Genomic DNA, 25,512 nt, shown 5'->3' with positions numbered 1-25,512 from the left:
CTTCTGGACTATTTAACTGTGTCTTAGAATCTTTTTTATCTTTTTATTGTGGTTTAAAACATAACATTCACCGTCCTAAGCATTTATAAAGGAACATTTCAGTAGTGTTAAGTATAGTTACCTTGCTCTTTGATGTGATCAATCTGTCTATCTGTCTAGGTACTAGGGATTTAACCCAGGGGCATTTAACCACTGAACCACATCCCTAGCCCTTTTTATTTTTTATTGTGAAACCGTGTCTCACTAAGTTGCTTAGAGCCTCCATAAACTGCTGAGGCTGACCTTGAACTTGTGATCCTTCTGTCTCAGCCTCCTGAGCCTCTGGTATTACAGGAGTGTGCCACTGCATCCAGCTAATCTTTTTATTTTTAAATTAACATTTCGTATTACTTTCTGATCAGGTGAATAATTGTTTTTATTTAATGTATCAAGTCTCAATTTTCACCCTCTTTTCTTATTTTCTTGCAACATTCTCTTTTTAATCATAAAAGGTTTTTTTTTTAATCAAGATTTTTTTCTTTTAAAAAAGAATAACTCTCTGAAAGCACTCATTGGTACTTTAATAATACAATCTTTGATACTTCCTACTGTAGTTTCTTTGTATTTCTTCCCATGTTCTCTTTTAACCTCTCTATGTACTGCCCTTTTATGAGTCACAAGAGTACACTTTAGGAAGCAACAAACCATGAAACTAGATAGGACACGGAGACACTAAACTGCCATTTGGTTATTTGAGGTAGTCGAGGTGTAGGTGATAAGAGCTTCCTCAGTCACAGAGTGAAAATAACATGTCACCCTGAGGTTTGCACATCTGTAGTCATGGAAGAAAAACTAGGACAAAACAAAGCCACAGGATGAAAATATTATATTTTCAAATGTGTTGAAGAAATTAGTATTTTAATTCAAATTAATTTTTCTTGGGGCAAGGTTTTCATTGTCATAAAATAACATTTTTCTTTAATGCTACTGGGAAGAACAACAACTACATATGACTAGGTAGTATGTCTTTAAATATCACATTCCAAAATGTACAAATAAGCATATTTAAATATTCAAGTTAGGTAATACCTGTGTATTTTAGAATATGTTTGATTATGAGAAGTAATAATTAACTACTTCTAAGATCCCAACAGAAAATTGGAACCCCAAACATTTTAGTTGTTGCTCCCTAATGTCTTAAATAATGTTAAATCATGCTGTTTCAAATGCTATTAAAAACTATTAAGCTAACTGAAGAGAAAGTTAAAGAAATTAGTGTTTGCTACTCATACCCATATTAAGGCCTGATTTATTAAAAAGAAAAAAACAAAAACAACCAATAAGTCATCCAGCCTTATGTGTGAAGGTCATCATTTTTAGTTATGGTGAATTCAGAAAATTCATGAAACCTTTAAAATTGTATGTAATTTGTAGTGTGTAAGTGTGTGCATTCTGGAGAGGTAGTTTTCATAACTTTCATTAGATCCTAAAAAGACTTCTTGATCCAACTACAGTGACAAACCATTGTTTCAGAGGTTATTTTGCCTGTTTGCATGTAGACCCCAGCTCACAACTAGATTTTGTTCCAGAAATAGTTTGTTTATGACCTGGTTATTTGGAACTTAGACCATATTTTTTTCCATGAAAGATATATAGAAAGTACCTTGGGTTCAAATAGTGTCTCTAAATATTATAGAACCTTCATGATGGAAATGCAAATGAGGTAGAACCAGACTGCAAGTGGTTTACAATCCAGTCTGCGGTGAAGGCAATATATAACTGATCCTCAATTGAGATTAAATTCCTAATTTTCCCATTACCTTCTCATTCAATTTTTTTTTTGCACCTTTATCAGGATTAATTCCCTTTTGCCATTAAAGCTTCGGTTTACAAGTGGGGGAGAAGGGAGCCCTTTGCTGTCTGAGTTTCAGTAAGAAAGAGGACAGGGTATATTCTCTCAGTAGGAAGGCATGACCATGACATCTATGGAAAGGCTGGTATTCTTAGAATTTGAACAAATATTGATCATGTGGTTTCTTTCTTTCTTTTCTAGTTTTGGTATTGTGGATTGAATTCAGGGGTGCTGTACCAATGAACTACATCTCCAGACCTTTTTACTTTTTTTTTTTTTTTTGAGACCTAGTTTTACTGAGGTGCTGAGGCCGGCCATGGACCTGCTTGTCCTCTTGCCTCAACCTCTGGAGTTGCTGGGATTACATGCATATGCCACCACGCCTAGCATATGACGTGGTTTCCATGTAAAAATGTATTCCTAATTCTTTTTTTTTTTTTTGTTCTGGAGACTGAACCCAAGGGTGGTTAACCACTGAGCCACATCCCCAGTATTTTATTTAGAGGCAAGGTCTTGCTGAGTTGTTTAGGCCCTTGCTAAGTTGCTAAAGCTGGCTTTGAATTTACAATCCTCCTGCCTCAGCCTCCCGAGCTGCTGGGATTACAGGCATGTGCCACCTGCCTGGCCTGCACTCTTAGTTCTTACTTGGTACCCAGGTTCCTGGGACTCAGAACTGCAGCCCTTAGAGCTTCATTAATGGCCTCTGTGACTGACAATGAATGGGGATTCCACAGCATGGACACTACCTCTGTCCTTTTCACAAGTAGCCAGAATAGCCAGAATAAGGACCTTTCTATGGTGACAACTATGTGTTTGAAGTGTTCATATATCAGACTTTTCTTTCTGAGGTATAGCATGAAAATTAGGTTCTTGATGAGAGCCATGATAATTCTTTCTGGCTAGGCTGCATGATTTCTAGCAGAAATATCATGTTTTGTTGACTGAAGGGAGAAGCTAAGTGGTGGAAGAAGACAGGAAGCAGAATGAGGGGGTGAGTGCTGCAAGATGTCATCCTGTGAGATTCGGCATCTCATCATGCTACTTAAAAAATGAGTGTCTTTTTCCATAATTCTTTTTTTTTTTAAAGAGAGAGAGAGAGAGAGAATTTTTTAATATTTATTTTTTAGTTTTCGGTGGACACAACATCTTTATTTTATTTTTATGTGGTGCTGAGGATCGAACCCAGCGCCCCATGCATGCCAGGCGAGCGCGCTACTACTTGAGCCACATCCCCAGCCCTTTCCATAATTCTTAACATGTTATCCAGCTCCGGGGAGAGCTTTGGAGATTAGCCTACTAGTGTATCTTGCTGCTGTGTACAATGTGGGAACATGGCTTAAGAATGCATCCACTTTTGTGCTTTTTTTTTTTTTTAGAGGGGGTAGATTGGACTCAGGGGCACTCAACCACTGAGCCACATCCCCACCCCTATTTTGTATTTTATTTAGAGATAGGGTCTTACTTGGTTACTTAGTGCCTTGCTATTTGCTGAGGCTGGCTTTGAACTCGCAATCATCCTGCTTCAGCCTCCTGAGCTGCTGGGATTATAGGCTTGCGCCACCATGCCCGGCTGCATCCACTTTTATAAGGATAAATAGGGGTTACTTTGAATTCAGAGAATATACAAAGACTAAGTATATTTTGGGAATAAATTTGCATTTACAGTAAGAATTATAATTAGTTTAGCTAAGTAATTTTGAAAGATATCTTTTTTATAGCATCTTTACTTATTTTTTGGAAGATATCTTTTGATTGACTCAAATGTGTCTGACTCAAGACCATATAAAATAGCATAGTATTTTCATATAATGGATGCATATTCTCCCACATACTTTATTTTTTTTAAAATTTAATTTTTTTTTTTATTGGATGTTCACAACATTACAAAGCTCATGACAAATCATATTTCATAGATTAGAATCAATTGGGTTATGAACTCCCATTTTTACCCCAAATACAGATTGCAGAATCACATCGGTTACACATCACATTTTTACATACTGCCATATTAGTGACTGTTGTATTCTGCTACCTTTCCTATCCTCTACTATCCCCCCTCCCCTCCCATCTTCTCTCTCTACCCCATCTACTGTAATTCATTTCCCTCCATGTTTGTTATCCCATTCCCCTCGTGAACTCTTATATGTAATTTTGTATAACAATGAGGGTCTCCCTCCATTTCCATGTGATTTCCCTTTTTTCTCCCTTTCCCTCCCGCCTCATGTCTCTGTTTAATGCTAATCTTTTCTTCCTGCTCATCCTCCCTGTTCTGTTCTTAGTTGCTTTCATTATATCAAAGAAGACTTTTGGTATTTGTTTTTTAGGTATTGGCTAGCTTCACTAAGCATAATCTGCTCTAGTGCCATCCATTTCCCTGCAAATTCCGTGATTTTGTCATTTTTTAGTGCTGCGTAATACTCCATGGTGTATAAATGCCACATTTTTTTTTTATCCATTCATCTATTGAAGGGCATCTGGGTTGATTCCACAGTCTAGCAATTGTGAATTGTGCTGCTATGAACATCGATGTGGCAGTATCCCTATAGTGTGCTCTTTTAAGGTCTTCAGGAAATAGTCCGAGGAGGGCAATAGCTGAGTCAAATGGTGGTTCCATTCCCAGCTTTCCCATGAATCTCCATACTGCTTTCCAAATTGGCCGCACCCGTTTGCAGTCCCACCAGCAGTGTACAAGAGTACCCTTTTCCCCACATCCTCGCCAGCACTTGTTGTTGTTTGACTTCATCATGGCTGCCAATCTTACTGTCTCCCACATACTTTAAATCATTTCTAGATCACTTACACAATATAATGCAGTGCAAATGCTATGTAAATAGTTGTATTTTAAAGGAAATAATGGCGAAAGTTTATATATGTTCAGTATATGTTCAATTTTTTTCCAAATACTTTCCATCTGTGGTTGGTTGAATCCAAAGATAGGTAACCCATAAGTACAGGATTCCAACTATAATTGATTGAGATGATGTGCAGTTAAACTCTACCCTAGCTGTGGTTCTCCATAATGGCTAACATGAGAATTACTTGGAGCATTCCGAAATTCCTGATACCTGGTTTGCACCTCAGACTAATCAAATCAGAATCTCTGGGAGTGGCACCCAGCAATCAGTACTTTTAAAACTTCTGATAATTTGGATTTATATTCAAGGTGAGAGTAAATTTGGGAATAAGTTTGAGTTTACAGTAAGTAAAATGTTCTCTGCCCCAGACTATTCTTACTCCTGTGCCTCGATCTCTTTTATGGGTATAATTTGAAGATCTATGGCGAAGTTCCTTTCCCCTGGGGAATTTCCTGTTGTCTTTCCTTAAACTTTTCAAGAACCTAAGTCCCATTGTGTAATTTAACTCTAGACATCCCCACTGTCTTAAAAAGTATTCCTGAACTTTCTAGTCAAACACAGGGCAGGAAGGAGGGACATGCACAGCAACCTTTGACTTATGCTTCTCTTAAAACATTTTGCACTGTGATTAGTTATTTGGAAACAAATAGCTCTGATGTGGCAGCATCTGAGATATGACAGCACAATTTCATCATAAAATGAAATTAGGAGCACTTGTGTGTTTCTCTCTGGGTTTTTAGAGGTGGAGTCTTGGGGGCCTAGATCTTCAGCCACCACTCCCTGGTACAGCACTGGGAAGATATTAACATGTGGGCTGGTAGCAGTTGAGTAGGTTAGTGCATGTTTCCCACTTGCCTGGGATTTCAGAATGAGGGCTTCTGTGATTGGGTTAAAAGTGTTCCCCAGGAGGCTTTCATTGCAAATGGGCTCATTTTTTCCCCAGCTTGCTCTAATATAGGTCAGTCTTCCTCCTCATTGTACTATTTAAGGAGCATGAATCTTGAACCAGGATTTTTATTGTTCAGACTGTTTACCTTCCCTATCAGTCCCTTTCTCAACCCAGTCTTTTGCATCTGGTTGCTCCAGCCAAGTGCATATGGATTTTTTTCTCTGTTTTTTTTTTCCTCCTGTCTTTGTCCTTCATGTATATTGGCATGCCGAGTGGATGCTGCCTCTATTTCTCTCCATCTCAATGAATGATGCTACCACCCAACCCCAATGTGTGTCTGTTGTCTCTCCCCTGCCCTTCTATAGCAAACTCCTAATTGTTCTTCCATTTCTTTTCACACCCATTTCCCCATTGTTGCTCCTGCTTCAAATGTTTCACTAGCTTTTTGCACTTAGGATAAAAAGCAGACGCCTGTCGTGGCCAGCATACCCTGGCTCTTGTCTCCTGTAACATCATCTCTTGATACTCTCCCTCTACTGTAGCTGTTATTTGCCTTGACAGTGGCCTGTGAACACTTATTTACTTCTTCCAAGAAGCTCTTATAATTTGATGCCTGGGAAATACTCCCTGAACTTAATAGCATAATGATATCATAATAATAACACTCTCTGCCACTTATTGAATGTTTTCTGTAACCCAGACAGTGTGCTAAGTGCTCCACAGACATTACCTTATCATGAAATTAGATGCAACAAGCTTGCGAAGTCGGTATCTGTCTTCCCAATTTTTGGAGAGGAAACTGGGGCAGAGAATTGGAGTGACTTGCCTAGGTTCATACTGTTAGCATGTAGGGGAGCCTGACTGGAAGCCTGACTATCTGATTCTAAATTAGCTGTTTGGTTCTGAAGTGTCAGAAGTATTTTATTACCACTAAACTTGCAATGATGTCACGATTCTTGGAGGACAGTCTTAGAGCAAGCTCTAGAAGAAATCTCTCATTGAATTTGGAAGGAAACTTTAAAATATAAGTTAATTACTTTATTGGAGACAACAAACTTCTCAATATTTTATGTCTTACTGACAATAAGAGACAGGAGGGTGTGAAAGTTGCAAATAAACTCTGTAATCAAACAGATGGCATTTAATCTCAGCATCTGCCATTCATTCATCTAGATCTCGTCATATGTGCTAGCTAGACAATGTTCTTGGCACTTGAGGTACATCAGTGCTCGATCCATTGGGATGATTTAAAACTTTGTTTCTATCAGCTGTTTTGGTCTTGGAGGCTCACTATAGCATTATTATTCTTTTATTGAATTTACTATGAATCTGAGCCATCTTGGACCCCAACCAAATGGGGTATGTTTGAGCTAGTCTTGTGACACGTCCCTTAAGGACACTCTTACAGGAAGGCTCTAGTGTAGTTTGCTTTCTTCCTTCCTCCCTTTCTCCTTTTCTTCCAATTAAAATGAAACATTAAATTTAACTTTATTAGATGTAATAAACTCAGGGACTTTATATTCTAATAGGGGTAGCACAATAAACATAATAAATGAGTAAATTACATTATACTTCAGAAGATGGAAAGTACTTTGTGGGGGTGGATAATAAGATCAGGATGGGAGATATGGAGCACAAGAGCCATTGCAGCATTAAACAGGCAGTCAGTGAGGTGGGTCTCAATGAGAAGGTCCAGACTAGAAGGAGGTGAAGAAATTAGCCAGGGAAGGAAGAGGAGGGAAGAGCAGAACAGGAGGAGAGAGGGCCTAGTGCCCAGGCCTAAGGAAGAGCATGTATGCCCATTTCAAAGTGGCCATTTTGGATGGAGAGGATTGAGAAAGGGTGGGACTAGATGAGGTCAGGGAAGTTCCACATATTTCATTGGTGACAATGAAGAGAACTGACATTTTTAAAAACACTTAGCAGGATCCTGCCTAGTCACAGAGCCCTGCCTACCTCTTTGAGCAGTATGTCCTGCTGTTCCCCCCTGCAGACACTTGGCTGCATTTCTAACAGGGAGTTCCTTAAAGAATCACCAATGTCCAGGATGTTTTAAGCTTTTTACTTTTGCACACATCTAAAATACCCTTCCCTTTCCCATTTTTATTGACACACTCTTTCAAGATGCACGGTGGAGCCTTTCTCTGGGAGGATCTCTTTGACTCCCTCTGAGGTTAGCTGATGTTCCCCTCTCTGGGCCACCATGCATAGTACTTGTATGCACATTTGTTGTGATAACTAATATTTAATGAACACTTAAGATATGTCATGGACTAAGTCGTTACATGTTAGTTATTTATTTCCTGCGCCAACCTTGTAAGGTATGTCCTGCTGACATCCCTATTTAATCGATGAGTAAATATAAACATGGAAAAGTTTAGTAAGTTGCCTAACAAGATCCAGCTACCTGTGATGATAGGAATTAAACACAAGTTTTCTGGCTCCAGAACCCATGTGCATTCCTAATCATTATATATACTGCACCTCTACCATACTTACCATATACTAGACAGGATGTGTATCACACTGTATTACAAATGTTAGTTTGTGTGCCTGTGTCTTTCATTACCGTTTGTGAATTCTTTGAGGGAAGAGAACCATGTTCAATTCATTATTACTCTTAGGGACTTTGCTTACATGCTCCCTTGATTCAATTGTGATGAGAGAAACATTCTCCTGTAATTTGTAAGACATGAAAAATATTATTCAAAACATGAAAAATATTATTCAAAATGTTAATGATTTTGCATCATTGATTCAGAATTGCATTTGGTTTTAGTTTTCATTTTAATTGTGCCATTGTGCTTCTCTTTCCACCCAGACCAGTATCAAAGAAGGACAGCTATTGAAGCAAACCAGTTCTTTCCAAAGATGGAAAAAGCGTTACTTCAAACTTCGAGGCCGGACACTTTATTATGCAAAGGACTCAAAGGTAATTCAACTGAATACTAGTTTTCAGGAATTGAGATTGTGGATGGATTTAAAAATTTGATTGTATAAGCTGTTTTTGTCCTGTAGCTTCATGGTAGCATGAGCTTACTTTTGTATGGTGTTGGTAAAAATGTGATCCATCTTGAACCTCATCCCTAAGAGGTCAATTTCAGTCAGCCCTATACCTATCCCTGAGAATCATCTTATAGGAAAGTTGTAGTGTAGTTAATCTGTCCTTGCCCTTCCATTCCTTCCTTCCAATTAAAGTAAAATATTAAATATAATTTATTAGCTATAATAAACTCAAATTGTTGATTTCTCTCCTTTTCTTTTACTTTTTACTTTTAAACCTTTTTCTGCGCATGAAGAGAGTTGTTAACAGTTGCTTCTCATTGTTGAGAACAGGCTTAATGGTGATAATGCAAACCAAGTGCATATATGATACTTGGCACAAAATAATTACTCTAGTATAGTAGCAAGAAGAATGAAAATCATATTGAAATAAAATCAAGACAACATAAATTTTATGTAATAGTTGAGTTAAATAATAATGCATTCTTGGAAGAAAAATTTGTAGTAAAATGTCCCCATTAAAACTGAAATTTTAGTATTATTTAAAAAATAAACATTAAGATTTTTTGCTACTGTGCCAGTTGGATAATCCCATTTTAAAAAAAATACATGTTCCTGATAAAGTTATATACCAGGAGATAAAAACACACAAACCCAATACTTAGCTTATGCAGCTATAATAGAAGTAATAAACAAATACTTATGTAGGACTAACCAAATAAAATAATCTCATTTTTAAAATCAGGATATTCAAGGTCGTCCCTGACCTGGCTCTATCCTGACTTCCTGTTTGTCTCTAGAGGCACTCCTTGACAGCCTTCAACCTTTGGGCCTATGTTTTCTATCTACAGAATGATTCTCCCCTTTCTCCCCTTGATGAAACCCTCTGTTTTCTTTATTGTCTCCCTCAAATAGGCCTTATCCCATCATTCATTCAATTTTTTTTTCCCCTGGAGAACCCAGTTTTATTGTATCTTTTCTCTTCCACTTTTAACAATGTCTCTTACATTATAATTGGTTTTGTCTGTCTCATCTCCTGTGCTAGATTGTAAATGTCTGCCAGTCAGTGAGCATTTTAGAGTTAAAATGATTGAATGGGAGCAGAGTAGTATAACCCTGTGGAAATTGGGGATGGGGAGTGGAAGCTATCAGAGGAGAGCGACCCTTAGGGCTGCATGTATGTGCAGCTCAGTGGTAGAGGGCTTTGCCTAGATGCATGAGGCCCTGGGTTTAGTCCCCAACAGCACAAAAAGGATTGGGGGGTACTTTTTTTCCCCAATTAATAGATGTGCACTGTTATGCCATCCTTGCATCCTTCTTCATTCTGAAAAACAGAATGAGTGTGAACAGTGAGTAACTCATTTTGAATCGGTTCATTGCTCTTTTCTATGGAGCTTTTGCCACTTAATACTGGTTAAAGTGGTGTTTAAGAGTGTAAAAGAAACACATCTTCTTGCAGAGCACATTCACTATCATATTGGACACACATTATAAATGAGGAAAATAAGATTGAGAATTTTCAGTAAATCACCATGACCTCAAGCCAGGATTCGTTCTCAATTCTCACTTAGCAGACCTGGGAGCAATGATTTGGCCTTTGCTGCCTGGGAGTGTTGTTACAAGCTTGTGAGCGTATGTCTGTGTGTGCGTGCACAGGAAACTCCATAGGTTCCCTATAAGTGGTAGCTATGGTGCTTTCAGGGAGTCCAGAGAATTTGCACTGGAAGATTGTCCTGGGGGTTCTCTAAAGTTCTTTTCAGTTTAGGATTTATGGCCCAGTTATACTTTATGGTTTCACTCATCCATCCTTAGAAGAAATTGCAAGAAATCACTCACTTAATTTTTTCTTCATTTTCTGGTCCTTATTCTTGACATAGCTTTCATAATCATGACCTGATAGTAAAAATGTTTAGAAGAGCATGGGGCTAAGTTTTACTTAATATGTTTGTCTTCTTTTTTCATTAACAGTCGCTGATATTTGACGAAGTTGACCTTTCAGATGCCAGTGTAGCTGAAGCAAGCACAAAAAATGCTAACAACAGCTTCACGGTATGGACATATTCTATTAACTCCCTATGCAAAGGGTGTAAAATGGTCTTTCCTGAGTTTATACAGATGCCCAGTTCAGTTATCAACAGTGTGTCAACTTATGTGTGTTGGGGTTCTTATTAAAACAAGAAAATCTGATAAGTACATTGTAAATTCTAATACCAAGTATAATTGTACATTCTAATATTCAGTCTTATTTATGATCAATTAGCCCAATAAACTTGGGTTTAAATGGGTTTTTTTGTTTTAATTTGTACTTCTTAATTTTAGAGCTTTAAATTAATACTTCGATTAATTCCATTGTCATTTGAATATGTAAAAACTTCGTTACTCATCAACAATCTTAAAAATAATATTTTCTCCTTCTCTCCCATTTTTACTCCTGTTGCTGTTGTTCAGGAAGTTGCCACGGTTTAGGCCTTCATTTCTTCTTACTTAGTTCATTCATTCAAGAGCTATTTAAGAGGTGTCTTCTATTCCAGTTTCTTCTTTTCCGATCACAAATGACTTCTTTTAAAAAAACCAAACTTGTTCCCCATTGCATGTATAGTACAACCCCAACTCAGAGGTAAAGCCCTGTAATATCCTGCCTCAGCCTCACAGAGTTCCTGACATTATTGGTCCTTATGCGTCCTACCCCTGGGGCACTTCTGCCTGAGCTTTTCCTTTTCCCCTGACTTGAATGATTCCTCCTCCTTCTGCAGCTGTTGAAATCCCATCAGTTCTTCAGACTTATTTCAGGTATCCCATTCTTCTTTTACTTCTTTAATTCACAAAATATAAATTGAGTGGCTACTGTGTGCCAGGCACTAATGCTAAACACAAGAAATTCAGAGAGGTATGTATATGCATCTGTCTATAATTTCCCTTCAGATCTTCACAGCTCAGCGAAGCTCATGTGGGGTCCCATTTATAACTGCACATTCCTTAGCTCCCCTAAGACGCTTTGCTTCTGTCACACTCCCAATCCCCACTCCAAGAAGCCACTACCACTGCTGACACTAGTGGGCTGTGTCCATCCTCTGGGCATACCAAGGCAGGGGGGACAGCCAGATAAACAAATACAGAGGGCTCTGTAGAGAGAGAGGTGAGGGATGGAGGTGAGCCCTGGTAGAGGGAGGGGTGAGGGAGGAAGCAAACAAATTCAGATTTAGTCATTGATTTATGGGCATGAGGGATAATTCATAGTGTAAATATTCCTCTCCCTCTCCCCCTTCCCCAGGGAGAGTTTAGTTTAAGAAGAGGAAAGCCCAGAATAGAATCCTGGGAAAATGTTAAAATGTAAGATCTGAGCAGTGGAGACTGAGAGCTTTCTTAAGTAAAGGAGAGCTGGGAAGGAGTGATGTTATAAAAACCCAAAGGGGGACCGTTTCAAGATGGAAGTTGTAGAGGATCAAGTCAAAGAACTGCAAAGTGGTGGTTGAATTTGTGAACTCATTTGCCTTGTTGACATGAGTTGCTTTGGTGGAGGGGTAGCACCCACTTGGCTACTCTAGGAATGCAAAGTAAAAAGGCAGACAGAGCTAGCTTTTTTCTAAAGCTTGGCTGTTAAAAGGATGACAGGTACAGCTAGAAGAATGTCTAGGGTAGAAGAGAGTTGTGGTTTTGTTGTTCTTTTGCTTTGTTTTTAAAGTGGGTTTTGAAGAGAGGAAAAAACTGGTGGAACCAAGTGTCAAAGTCAGGACAGAGAGAGACTAATTAATTGATGGAGCAAAGTCACCAGGTAAGGGGAAGGGCACAGGCCTCAGAGCACAGGTTAAGAGCTAGCACTGAACAGGGCACAAAGGCTTGTGGAGGCCGGAGGCTCTTATGCGTCAATCCCAAATACTACCCTGTTCTCAGTGAAATTGAAGACTAAGGGTATCTGCTGTGAGAGTTCAGGAAGGTTTGGAATGGCTTCTACAGAACATTGAAAATGGACAGAGATTACTAGGTAGTCAAGAGAGTCCTGCAAAGATTAAAGAACCCTTTTTGTAATGTTCCTAATCCCTATGCTTATTAAATATTCTTTAAATGACATTAGAGAACAATGGAATTGATCCAAGTTGGTGGTTTATAGGTCATTTTAGATAGAAAGAGAAAGGGATTGCTGGGTGTTTGGGGGAATGAATAATTCATCCATCTTTCCCCCATCTGCATTCTCAGCTTTGGAGAATAAAATACAAGGTAGTCAGATACTACTTTGTTGTTTCCAGTTCCTATTGAGTACAGGGCTTCTCATAAATTGTTGGAGGCCTAAGGTGGAAATGTGGTTCATTCCTCCTTCCTCCCCATGAAGGAATGGGAGGGTGGGGGGAAAGAACCTCGCAGTCCTACCGTCTAGATCAGCCACTTGTTTTCCCTGGGGAAGAAACAGTAGTTCTGTCCTCTATAGAGACTTGTGGAGGTGGGGACAAGGGTTCTCCCTAACAGGGAACCAGAGTTAATCTGAAAGAGGGTTCAAATTTGAAGAATGGGATAATTTTAGGTGAAGGTCTAGGGCTTGGATTAAAGGCAAAAGGAACTGAAGAAGCTGGGTTTGGGGAGGTTTTCATATTTTTTCTACATACAGCTCTTTCTTGTCCTCCAACTATGTGTGGTCTCTCCTGTTATATGTTTCTTATAGAATCTACATATTGTGCTTTATGCTTAGCTAAGCATGTATTTTTATTACAAGCTCTGCTAGACCTTATTCATAAATATTGTTGATTTTAATTAGTAAGTTGAGAGTTCTTTTTTTAGGCTTGGGAAGACTTGTTTTGTTGAAATATTTTCAAGAAGTTTCTTCATTCAGCCAAATATTATTTCTGAAGTTTGCCCTCCTAGAAATGTAGGGACTAATACTTTTTGCAGATTGCTTAGGGTTTTTACAGCAAATGGATCTGATAAAACATTCAAGGGTGTAAAATGGAGAAAAAGGCATGTTCTCAACTGATAATTGACTATCTTCCCTGTCTTTAAATATTTAAATATCCTGCCTTTCTAGATTATGGTGCTGTTATTTCAGCCATTGTAGGTCAGAGGTTAATGTTGATGCGTGATAGTGTCATGTCTGAAGAATCCAGAGATGGCCAAATCCTGCTTCTTTATAGCTGTCCCTCTTCTGTTTGAAGTCCCTCAGGATGATATACTGATGAGGATAGTAGGATGTGGACAATCTATAAATAGTAAGTAGAAAATAGACAACTTATGTTTTGCCTGAAAATCCATTGCTGAACTCTATAAAATGGGTTCCAGGGAGCAGGGTAGCAATTGGCCTAACCCAGTAGCTGCTCAGAATTATCTACTGTTTTTGATTGGTATGACCAAATCACTGAGGCTGGTCCCACTGCGAGTGGAAGGGACTTAGACAACAAGACAGTAGTGTCACAGGATTTGTGGGCATCGTTTAAAATCTGTATACAGTATGACTTATTTTCCTTTCTTCCATAGTCTCCCTTTCCCAACTCGAGTTAATAATTGTCTTGTTTTTCAGTTGTCTAAATCACCTTGGGTATTGTATTAGTTTTCTATGACTATAATAAACTACTACAAACATAGTAGTGTGGAGTAAGTTATACTACTATGATTGTGTCATCCTTCTATTTCCTTCACAAGTGGCACCATGTTGCCAAATTCTAAAAGTTTGGAAATTTTGAAGGAATGTGTGGGTGAACTTTCTTTTTAAAAAATTCTTTTATTCTAATTTGTTATATATGACAGCAGAATGCATTACAATTCATATTACACACATAGAGCACAATTTTTCATATCTCTGGTTATATACAAAGTATCTTCACACCATTCCTGTCTTCATACATGTACTTTGGATAATGATGTCCATCTCATTCCACCATCATTTCTAACCCATGCCCTCTCTCTCTCCCCCCCCCACCCCTCTGCCCTATCTAGAGTTTGTCTATTCCTCCCATGCTCCCCCTCCCTACCCCACTATGAGTGAGCCTCCTTATATCAGAGAAAATATTCAGCATTTGGTTTTTTGGGATTGGCTAACTTCACTTAGCACTATCTTCTCCAGCTCTATCCATTTACCTGCAAATGCCATGATTCTATTCTCTTTTATTGCTGAGTAATATTCCATTGTGTGTATATATATATATATATATCTCCCCCACATTTTAAAAAATCCATTCATCTCCTTGGTCTATACCCAAAGGACTTAAAAACAACAGGGACACAGCCAATCAATGTTTATAGCAGCACAATTCACAGTAGCTAAATTGTGGAACCAACCTCGGCAACCTGGATGAACTTCCTTTTGAGAAAACATTTCATCTTGCCTGTCGTTCAGAGTCACAGTTAAGATCTATTTCCATGTTCATCTCTTATTTAAAAAGTATTATTGGGAAAAACAATCTTTCAGTAATGAGTGAAATAATTGTACCTTATTAGGTAAATGTTTTTTTTGTTAAAGAAGAGCTTTTCAATGATTTGAATGGCACCACAGGCTATATGTTCAACTTCGAAACCTGCTGTTCAAATAGCTGTTTTCCTTAATTTTTTTCCCTTAACTTTTAGTGGAGATTAAACTAAACTTTAAACAAAAGAGTCATTTTAAAGGAAGTATTGTATTGACATTGTTAAAACTTCTTATGGAAGTTTGCAGAGAAAGTAGCACGTGTATTTTGTGTGTTTGTTTAACTAAGAAAGAATCATAGGTCATTTATTTCATTTATTTAACCATCCTTAGTATTTTCATTGTGCAGGCTGCAGGGGTATATATGTGAAATCTCACAGTTACTGCACATCTGCACTCTGTGGGATGTGCAGTAACATGCAGGCAGTATGTGGGAGTTCTTATTTTTAAATCTAAATGAGCACTGGAACCAAGAGCCATTTCAGTTCAGGGGTCACCTGCCCCAACAGATATAATGAAAATTGATTAGCATTTGATTATGATTCTTCCTCAGAGGTTTTAAAAGAACTTAAAAGGAAGCCAATAAGCAAAGAGAACATACTCTTCCCACATATAACATGCCAGAAATTATGCATTCATAGTATCATTTAAGTGAAAAGGCTGGGTATTAATGGGACTGAAGAAAATGTTCTTAAGAATTTGTTTCTTTAATGGTTACTTCTGTTTATTCTATTTTTCCTTTTAGTTTCCTCTCAGTTGACATAGTTCAGTTCATCTCTCTGAAGAGGGACATCGAATCCTTTGAACCCAAGAAAGTGTCAGTTTGCTTTTATCCATTAATAGCTCAATATGTAGTTTCAAAGGAAGTAACTAAAAGTTATTTTCTTTTCATATTATTTGTCACTGCACATCACTCAAAAGGTATTTGTCACCCAAATAAATAATTACTTAGAATAACTAGTTGCCTATCTTATTTGGTAATATTTGTTGGAACTACCATGTTCCTGTTCTAACTGCTTTATACCTGATAATTAATCTAATGCTGTATTATCAGTCCTATAAAGTAAGAACTACTATAATTTCCATTTGATAGATGTTTTTGCTGCTGTGACCAAGAGACCTGACAAGAACAATTTTAGAGGAGGAAAGTTTCTTTGGGGGCTTGCAGTTTCAGGGGTCTCAATCAATAGACAGCTATCTCCATTTGGGGCTCAAGGTCAGACAGAACATCATGGTGGAAGAGTGTGGCAGATGGTACCAGCTCAAGACATCACACCAGGAAGCATAGACTCCACTCAGATACAAAATATATACCCCAAAGCCACGCTTTCAGTGCCCACCTGCTCCAGCCACACTCTACCTGCCTTCAGTTACTGCTCAGTTAATACCATTAGGGGATTAGTTCACTGATTGGGTGAAGGCTTTTATAACCCAATCATTTCACCTCTGAATGTTCTTGCATTATCTCACACATGAGTTTTTGAGGGACACCTAATACCTAAACCATAACAATAGAAACAGAGAGGCTAACAGCTAATATATGGAATAACTGAAATCTGACCCATCTAGGTCATGTGCCCTCAATCCTTACTCTTGACCACTCTGCTACCCTGCCTCTTTATTCTGAAGTTTTAAATAAATGTGGTTCTGATAATATTGCATTAATTGTTTTTTCCTGGTTTCTTTGTCTTTTCTGCTTCAAAACAATGATAATCTTAGACTGCATTATCAGATGTATCAAAAGCACTTGCTGGTCTGACCACAAATCTATAATATTATATTATATTCTTGGCACTGTATCTTATAGAAAAATATTGGCTAAAGAGCTCACAGAGGAAGGTAACCAATATTATAAAAAGGTCTGGGAATTACGGGATCCATTGGCATTATAGGACACTTTTTATTTTAAAGATTTGGGAAAATGTGACAAGTATCTTTTTAATATTCAGGAAATTGCCTTGTATGAGAAGCAGTAGATTGGTTTTGTGTTACTGCCACACGCAGTACAAAGACCTGTGGTTAAATTCATGAGAGGGACAATTTCAGCTCAACATAAAGAACTTTCTAACTTACACCATCTGATAGAACAGGCCCCTTGTGAGGTAATGACCCTGCCCATTATTAGAAATCTCTAGTCATCTTCTTCTCTGTCAGCTGAAAGGGACTTCATGGGAGAGCTCTGAGAGCAGGCTCAAGTTCAAAAGTGCTGAGATGAATTCCTCAAGGTTGGATGGCTAATAGCTGTGCACAATTAATACCAAATTGAAGGCTCTTGGTGTTTGTTGGGGTAGGCAAGGAGGAGTAGGTTTAGAGATTGCTGGACAGTATTCCAGACCCTTTACACAGGCTGTCCCACTAAACTACTTAGCAAGAGATAAATAACCATTCTTCATGATCTGTCAGAGACATCTTGACATGGGGATTGTATGAGGGAATGGTGAGAAGAGTTGGTGGAGACTGAAATTTCCTTGTAGATCCAAAGACTGTATCTTCACCGGATCCCCAAGGCTAACACAGTGTTTGGAACACAGAAGAAAGCCAATTGTTATTTGATGAATAAATGAAAGAAGTTCTTGTTAAATGAATGAGTGATATTTGTAAACTCTAGTTTTTCTTTGGACCAAACAGTATCCTTTCATGTTTTAGTCCAGAGCACCGTTTTCTAATCTTTTCCCTTGATATTGGTTTTACATAATATACTCCTGAAGTGTTTGTATAATGTCACAGACTATTTTTATGCCAACAAGACTTTAAAAAGCACAATTCTTGCCTCTCATTAATCATTGCTGTGGTATCACTTTTACTTATATATTTATTAGATGCCTGGTAGCAGTAAACCTCATATTTTTATCTCTATGTTGCTTATAATATTTTATAACACCCTAAAATGATACCATATGATGCATTTTAAATGCTTGTTGTTTTGCCTTTTAAAATTGATTTATATACAATGCAGATGGCTTTCTACTATGAAAGCTGATAATTTATGAGTTTAACTTGAAATTCATTTTCTGTATCTTAGACATTATGGACTTTTAAAAATGACATGTCTTGTCATTTTCTTTGTGGGCTTCTCATATGTGTCTTTTCATTTAGTTCCAGGGCATTAAGAAATCATTGGTCCTTTTTTAGCTAGACTGAAGTTTTGGGGTGAAGATAAGTTGTAGGTGGAAGAACAGTGCCCTTGTCTCCATCTTCACTAGAAACCATCCATAAATCTTGGCAGTAATTTCCTGAATTCTCCACCTCTCTAGTCGTCTAACATAAATCTTCCAAATGGGCTTTCTGTAAAGTAAGGCAAGACTCAATGAGCATGCCTTGAGAATTATGCCAACTTTGGGGCTCTTGGAATCTTGGGCTTGTTTGCAAAAGTCAGATCATGGTAATGAATCTCAGAATATAGATCAGCTTCATCAAAGGGTCTGACAGATCTGAATATACACTATGAAAAAGTTGGCAGAGGGGGCTAAAGAGCTGTGTCACTGGAAGTCCGGGCAGGGTATCACTGTAAGTTGCTTTGCTTGGCATTACTTTTCCCTTGTGCTGTGCCTGGTCTCACTAAAGGTCTATGACTAAAGAAGAACATGGTGCTCCTGATCAGGAACCTTCAACATGCTGCCTCCAGCACTTTTCCTATCTTCACAGGCTGGTGCATTTCCCACCCCATCCTCCACTACTTCCAGGACTTTTCTTAGAACTCATTTGTTTAGAAATAATGTATTGGGAATTTACTGTATGTCTCAGACATTGTGTTAGATTCTGAATATTCAGTGGTGATTAAAAAGAACTGGCAATTGAGCAACAAGTTCTAAAAAAAGATTTAACTTGAATGAAAATAAATTTAGAAGGAGATGGTGCCTGCCTTTGGGAACATGGCCCTGTCCATAAAGTATCCTTGGATGCAAAAGACAAGGAGTCACCTCCCAACTGGTACTGGAAACTGACATTACAGGGGCTCATGCCATAGGAAAGAGAGGCAATTATATAGTCTCCTAAACCTGAGGCCCAGCCTACTGAGGACTCAAACCCTAAACACTTACTCCTTGGGACCTCTTTGTCTGTTCTTCACAAACATGCTCCTTGCCAGTATTTCTGAGACCAAAATATGGCAACCAGACAAAACTTCTTATTCCTGGCCTGGATGAGGTGAGTTGATTCCCTGCGAGACTTTTAGCCTTAAGCCCCTTGTGCACGGCCAATGGAGAACTGCTGTCCAGATGAAAAGTTGATCCAGTGTTAGCCTTGTATCTTGGAGGATTGACTTTTCTAGTACGTCTGCATATTACAACTCCCACATGAACAGCCACATGCCACACAGCCTACTGGTCTTGGAGCAAGTTATAAATTGTATTTCCTGCATAGATTCAATGTATAAGGCTTTTCACAGGTGCCAAATGGACATATCTGAGCTGGTGCTGTCACTGTCAACATGATCCTGCAGTACTTACAGCTATGTGGCATTGAACTTCCATTTCGTCCCTGAGAGATTCTATGTGAAAAACTGGCCAACATGTCTTAAATTTTGAACCAGCAGCCCCAGTCCCACCAACCATCCTGCCAAGCACAGGCTTCTAAGTTGTGCAGAGTACAATGAATTTTTATTCACTTATTGCCAGACTGATTCATCCACTGATGCACCATGCACCGCTTGAAGGAGTCCTACTGGGTTTACTTGAACTTCATTGTGGTCTTTATATGGTTGAAGTTTTAGTGAAGGCTTTTTAGTCCCACATTCATTTAGAGTGACCCTGATTTCTGATAACCATTTGTGGTATAGACTGAAGCTTCAGACTCTATAAAAGATAAAATCTTGTCTTACATAAGTACCTGGAATAGGGACTTAATATGGGAAAGTGAGCTACTGGCAATAATAAAAAATATTTTAAAATAAAACACTATATGAATATTAGCTAAAGAGTATCTGATCCCAACGACCACCTGAACAAGCTCAGAATGGGTTTATTATCTTGGAATTCTGCATTTAGCTATGATGGTGTTGTTTTGTAAGAATTTTGAAGTTTCAAATCTTCTAAGAAGCCAGAATCTTTGGTGCTCTGTTAAGAAATTAGAAATATTAGAAAATGACAGTGCTTAAATTCTCCAGAAAAATCCCAAAGATGTTTGCAACCTTCTGTTTTGTGAGCAATCTGAGCCTGGTAGAGTCTTAAATGACCTGATGAGGCCTAAGTTATGTGTTCCCAGGAAAGGGCCTCTGTGTCCCTCATACCGTGTTCTCATTGGTGACTCTCATATGGGCCTTGCCTCCCATATGAGATACTCTAAAAATGAGAATGCATTGTTATACCTCTCAGATTTTGGCTTTATTGGGCAATGTAAAAGCATCAACATCTTAAAAAAAAAAAGACATTAAAATAATTTTAGGTTAGCTTTGAGTATTAATAAATATTAAAGTAGTACCAAGGAAAGCCTACTATTCTATAAGGTTTTAAATAATTAAGATGTACTTGAAATTTAGATGAAAAAAAAAATGAGTCTTCATTTGTTCCTAAATCCTTTGTTATAGCCTGTAATGAGGAGTAATGAGTACATTTTATATCTTATTTCATTATCTCAATAAACCAATGAAGTATCTTTCCTTTCATTCAACAGATGAAGGAGGTGATGTTCAGAGAGCTTCATTTGTGTAAACTTATGTAAAGGAACATAGTTAATATTTTAAGCTCTGTGCGCTTTCCATGAGAATGAGTGGCATATTAGAATTTTCAGGCTCCTGTGATTAAGAATACGATCACAGTAAACAGATAAGGGAGGGCCTACCATTTTTAATAGGTTGGGTTGTAGTCTGGCCAATCCTGGTGAATCCTCATTACCTACAAGCAAGAAGAAAGTTTTTGTTGAACAGTGCGACAGCTAGCAAGGATTAGGCTCCTCGCTTATTGTAGAGTATTGATTTTCATGGTCATTAGGCTAATCATTTTTATGGAGCAAGAAAGATGTAACAATTGTAGTCTTCCTCAGTAGTCTTCCTTGATGTCAGGTAAGAATTTAATTTCCTGATGAGAAAGTTATTAAGTTAATTGTTGGCAAAAAGAGGCTTTTATTTCAATAGTTTCTGTCTTACACATTTTTGTAGTCTCGGAACCCAGTTTAAACTTGGCCTAGATCAAATCTCAATATATGAAGATAAATTTAGGTTTGTACTTATAGAAAACAAATTATAGTGTAGTCTGCAGCAAATGGGTGAAGTCAGAAGCATGATCTTTTTATTGACAGCAGGTAAGTTGAGTATTATCCAGTTGGATATTTTTATTTCTATATATTTTCTTTTTAGTCTTGCTGCTTACACAGGTTGAGACCTGCTGGCAGCAGATCTGAAGGCTTTTGGACAGTTCTGGACCTCAGGTTATGTTAGCTCAGGGTTGGAGAGGAGGGTCAACCAGCTCTCTTTCTCAGAAGCATGTGGAAAGCTGCCCATACTGGTATGGAACTCAATGCAGAGGTTAAAGAGAGTAGTGAGTAGAAGATACGGCACTGACCCTTGACATCAGGACTTGATGACCCCTTCCAGCAAGACTGATTGATGGCCTGCATTGCTCCAGACCCTAGGCACTGCCCAGTGACATAGTCTGGGTGGTAGGGATTCTTGCCTTTGCTGATGGGACCCTTTTACACATTCTATTAATGCTCTATGATAATCTAGCATAGTACTATTTGGTACGAAGGTCTGACAGTAGGTACTACTGAATGAGTAACCATAAGTCACATAGGCCTGCCACTAATATTTAGCAGGAAGAGTCAAAAGCACTCTATGTATTGTAGGTCTCATGTTTATAGGAATAATGGGCTGAGGTTTTGGCCTCTGTGGTCTGGTTTCTGCACAAATGTTAGGCCTTTTTAATTCCCGTTTTTTTTTTTTCTGGAATCTTGCCAATAAATAAACATTAATAATTTTTCCCAGTTGTTCAACAAAACTACTAGATCTTCTCTGTTTATTGGGCCTACGGTGTGAGAAAAGCTGTCAGGTCAAAGCAGCTTCTTCCTTTGGAGCCCTTGAAAGAATTGTGGTTTGTCCAGATGAAGTGTTCATATTAACAAATATGTTTTTAGAGAATAAGTGGCTTATGGGGATGGGTAGAAGCATCCCCATCAGCAAGGACTGATGTTACTATCTTCAAAACCATTATAGAAAAAAATCTCTTAACACAATGTAAACAAGTTATTCACTTCACAGAATAAGTTTTTAAAGAGAGATTTTCAAGTCTTCAGCAGAGCCTTCACTACACTCATGATCAGATATGGGGTTGGGCATATTGAAATGTTCTGTTTATATGTGCAAAGACATATGTAAAAGGGTATTGTGTATACATTATAATAGCAAATGATTCAAAACAACCCAAATGTGCAAATTGCAGCTGAATTGGACTGAATTATGAAATATATCACCCAATGTAATACTATGCAGGCATGAAAAAGGATAATTCAGTTCTAAGTGGGACAATATAGACTTGACTTCAAGTTTTATTTAGTGGGAAACTTGTATGTGGAACAGTTGAATTTATAAAATGTTACTCTGTATGCACACACAATTTCTGTGTCTTTAAACCTCAAGAAAGCACATAGTTATTATACATAAGTAGACTATCTCTGGAGAGATAAAACAAAGAAGCTGATAATTTGCCTTCAGGAAGGGAAGTTGGTACCTGGGGGCAGGTTTAAGAGGGAGACATACATTTAACTCTAAATACATTTTGAATTTCATATCACAAATATGAATCACCTATTCAGAGATTTTTGAAATGCTCCATGGGAACCCTTTCTGGCACCTTCCTATTAGATGCATTTGACAAGAATGACAGATTTGGCATGAAGACCATTTTGGATAGTGCCACAGTGTCCCAGGAAACCATAATAAGGAAGGAGTGAGATTGTGTGCAATGAGAGGGAAGGAAGGAATGGATGTGGGGCCTTCTGCAGAAAGATCAGGAAACTGTGGCCAAAGGGAGGGGAGAAAGAGCAGAGGAAGCTAATGTAATGGGTTTGGGAGGGGGGTTATACAAACGGTGCCTTTAATTCAGGGTAGAAAAATGGGAATAAAACATACTGAAGGGCAAGACTTCATTTCTGGACCTTGGGAATGCAAAGTGATGGTAAAATCTGAGGATAGCTAGCAGGCAATTGGGAGGGGTGCTTTCACTGTTAAAAAATGGCTTAAAGTACTTTTGTGGTGTTTTCTTGGCTCTAAGTTTTTGGTATATTCAAGTATTTTCTCTGCTCCTGATGTTTGACTATGGAATAGTGGAAAATTTAGGTTTTGGCAATATTTTAGTTTTGTAGAGACCAATATAAAACAAGATATTTTATTTTGAAGTTTCTCATTACATATGTGTCCTGTACAAAGGCATTTGCGGTCATAAACCAACACACTTGTGCCAAGGGAATGAGGCTAATGCATTGTTGCAATCTCGGGTACAGCCTGGAAATATTAAATGAATGGTAGAACTTTTAATGTGTCCATTAACTAATACCTCTAATTTACAGTGGGAGTGTATGTGACAGCCTACATAAATAATTTCTGAACTCATTGTGATTTTTGCTATTATAATTAATTTTAAAAAACTTCTCCATTTCTTGTATACAATGTAAAACTTCCAAATCTGATGCAACGTATGGTTATACAGCTTATAAATATTTTGTTCATTGAGGGTGCCTGATTTGCTGAGACCTATGCATGTTAGTAAATGAAATTATTGCTAGTATTATTATTTTTATTATTTATTAGTATCATTGCAGCCCCTCTCTCTCTTACCTTTAAAGAATACACAAGTTGGTATGGAATCGAGATATAACTGTGCAGTGGACCCAGTTATTATTTTTAAGGAAAATTAAGTGAGCAGCACATGCAGTCTTTTCTGCCTGCCCTTCCAGGATGATATCAGAAATTCTTTGACATTATTTTCTCTAGTTGATGGCTAGGAAGGCAGGAAAAATTTAATCTCAAATCCTACTGTGCTTTGTGACAAACATTTCTGAGCTTTAAGGTCCTCTGAGGAAAAATAAGATTACTACTTTTTAAAGTTGTATGGGTAAACTGAGATTATATACCCTGTCTGCTAATACTCTGTAAATGGTAGCTCATAGAATTTGAACTTCTAACATGACTATAATTCCAAAGGTGCATGCTGGTGTTATCTAAATTCCTCACAACCAGTTCCCATGAATCTGCCTCCTAAGAAGCTATTCATTCCTTTTCATCTCTGTCTTCTGCTCAGATCCTCATGGACTGAGTGCCCCCATGCACAGTGGCCTTTCCACACCTCATTTCATGTCCTCTCATGCATTCCTGTAGTTTAGTAAGAGTTTCCTATCAGGTCTTCCCTCAGGCTGTCTACACTGATGCTCTGCCAGATATCTGGTTCTTAACTCTTTCTCAAAGAGTCGTGTCAATCCATACCCCTTGGCATAGTTAAAAGGTCTTTCATGATTTCCCCTATAGCTTTATTTTCCATTTTCAATCTGTGGTTGTCACATTGCACTTTCTGTGATACCCAGCTCTTGCCTCTAAACCTCTCTTCCATGCAATTGTGTATCTCCCAGTTTGCAGTAACCATGCCTTCTCCTTCCCCTCAGTTTTGGTTTGAAATCATACTTGCTCTTTGTCCTTTCATGAATCTCATCTTCCCCTACAAAGCACCCCCTGACCCTTTGGTCTGGGTTAGTTGCACGTTCATTGTGTTCTCTTGGCACCCAGAGTACTGAGAGTATAGACAAAGTTCACATCTTGAAGGATGTCACAAACTATAAGATGTACCAAGTGATTGAAGGTGATAGGAACTTACTGCCCAGAAATGAGGTTTACGTACCTATATTTCCTCTTGTACTCTGAGCTCCTTCAGTGAAAGGACTGGGTATTTCACCTCTCTGTACCATGGGCTGCAACACTGCTTAGCAGAAAGTAAGTATGCTTTTTATATTCTAATGGATGAGAGGATGGATCCAAGTGGAGAGAGTAAGTTTTAATCTATCATAAATGGTCACCTTCAGTATGTTCTTTAGAATCTCATATCTAACCCACCATCTTTGCCTATCACTGGAAACATTAATATACTTTTATTCCAGAATTGTGTTTGGCTTTTAGAATGGACTCACGAAACAGAAACAAAGTGGACAGAGTCAGACAATAATCAGATGTTAATATGTAATTGGAGAAAAATGCTATAAAGTTAAGAATAACATTTTGTGATGGAGAATAAATGGACTCTCCTCTTCTTAGGTAAGGTTATTAGGGAAACCAGTAAATTCTGTTTTTCTACCACCTGGGTGTTTAACTCAGAGAAAGCTTGCAAGTTTGCAAACACCAAGCAAACTACATACAATTTACAGTTGATTTGTGTATCAGTTTGAATTCTTTTATTTTCTTTTGATAGTTGTAGAATATGCTTACTATATATTAGCAATCTAAATATTAATTGATTTTACCTGTTCTAGAAGGTTAAGTAATTTTTAGTATCTTTTTTTAACCAATTTTGGTGAACCAGGTATATTTTTAAAAATAAGACATGGTTGGGCTGGGGATGTGGCTCAAGCGGTA

The 25,512-nt window shown here is 38.0% G+C and overlaps 1 protein-coding gene across 6 annotated transcripts in view; it reads left to right on the top strand.

Moving 5' to 3' along the window:
• DGKH (diacylglycerol kinase eta) overlaps window positions 1–25,512 on the top strand; it is a 195,969-nt gene that overhangs the window by 86,635 nt on the left and 83,822 nt on the right. For all 6 annotated transcript variants that reach the window (XR_014020872.1, XR_014020873.1, XM_081284538.1 and 3 more), the window contains exons 3-4: window positions 8,397–8,507; window positions 10,547–10,627. Coding sequence is in view for 4 of the 6 variants with exons in the window: in XM_081284538.1 (XP_081140664.1) it covers window positions 8,397–8,507; window positions 10,547–10,627 (192 nt within the window). In the remaining 2 variants the exon portion in view is untranslated. The remainder of the gene's footprint in view (window positions 1–8,396; window positions 8,508–10,546; window positions 10,628–25,512) is intronic.

Source organism: Spermophilus citellus (genome assembly GCF_964194105.1).
Source record: "Spermophilus citellus genome assembly, chromosome: 1".
Taxonomy (NCBI): domain Eukaryota; kingdom Metazoa; phylum Chordata; class Mammalia; order Rodentia; family Sciuridae; genus Spermophilus; species Spermophilus citellus.
Note: the sequence above shows the minus strand (reverse complement) of the source record. Positions and strands in the feature narration are given on the sequence as shown.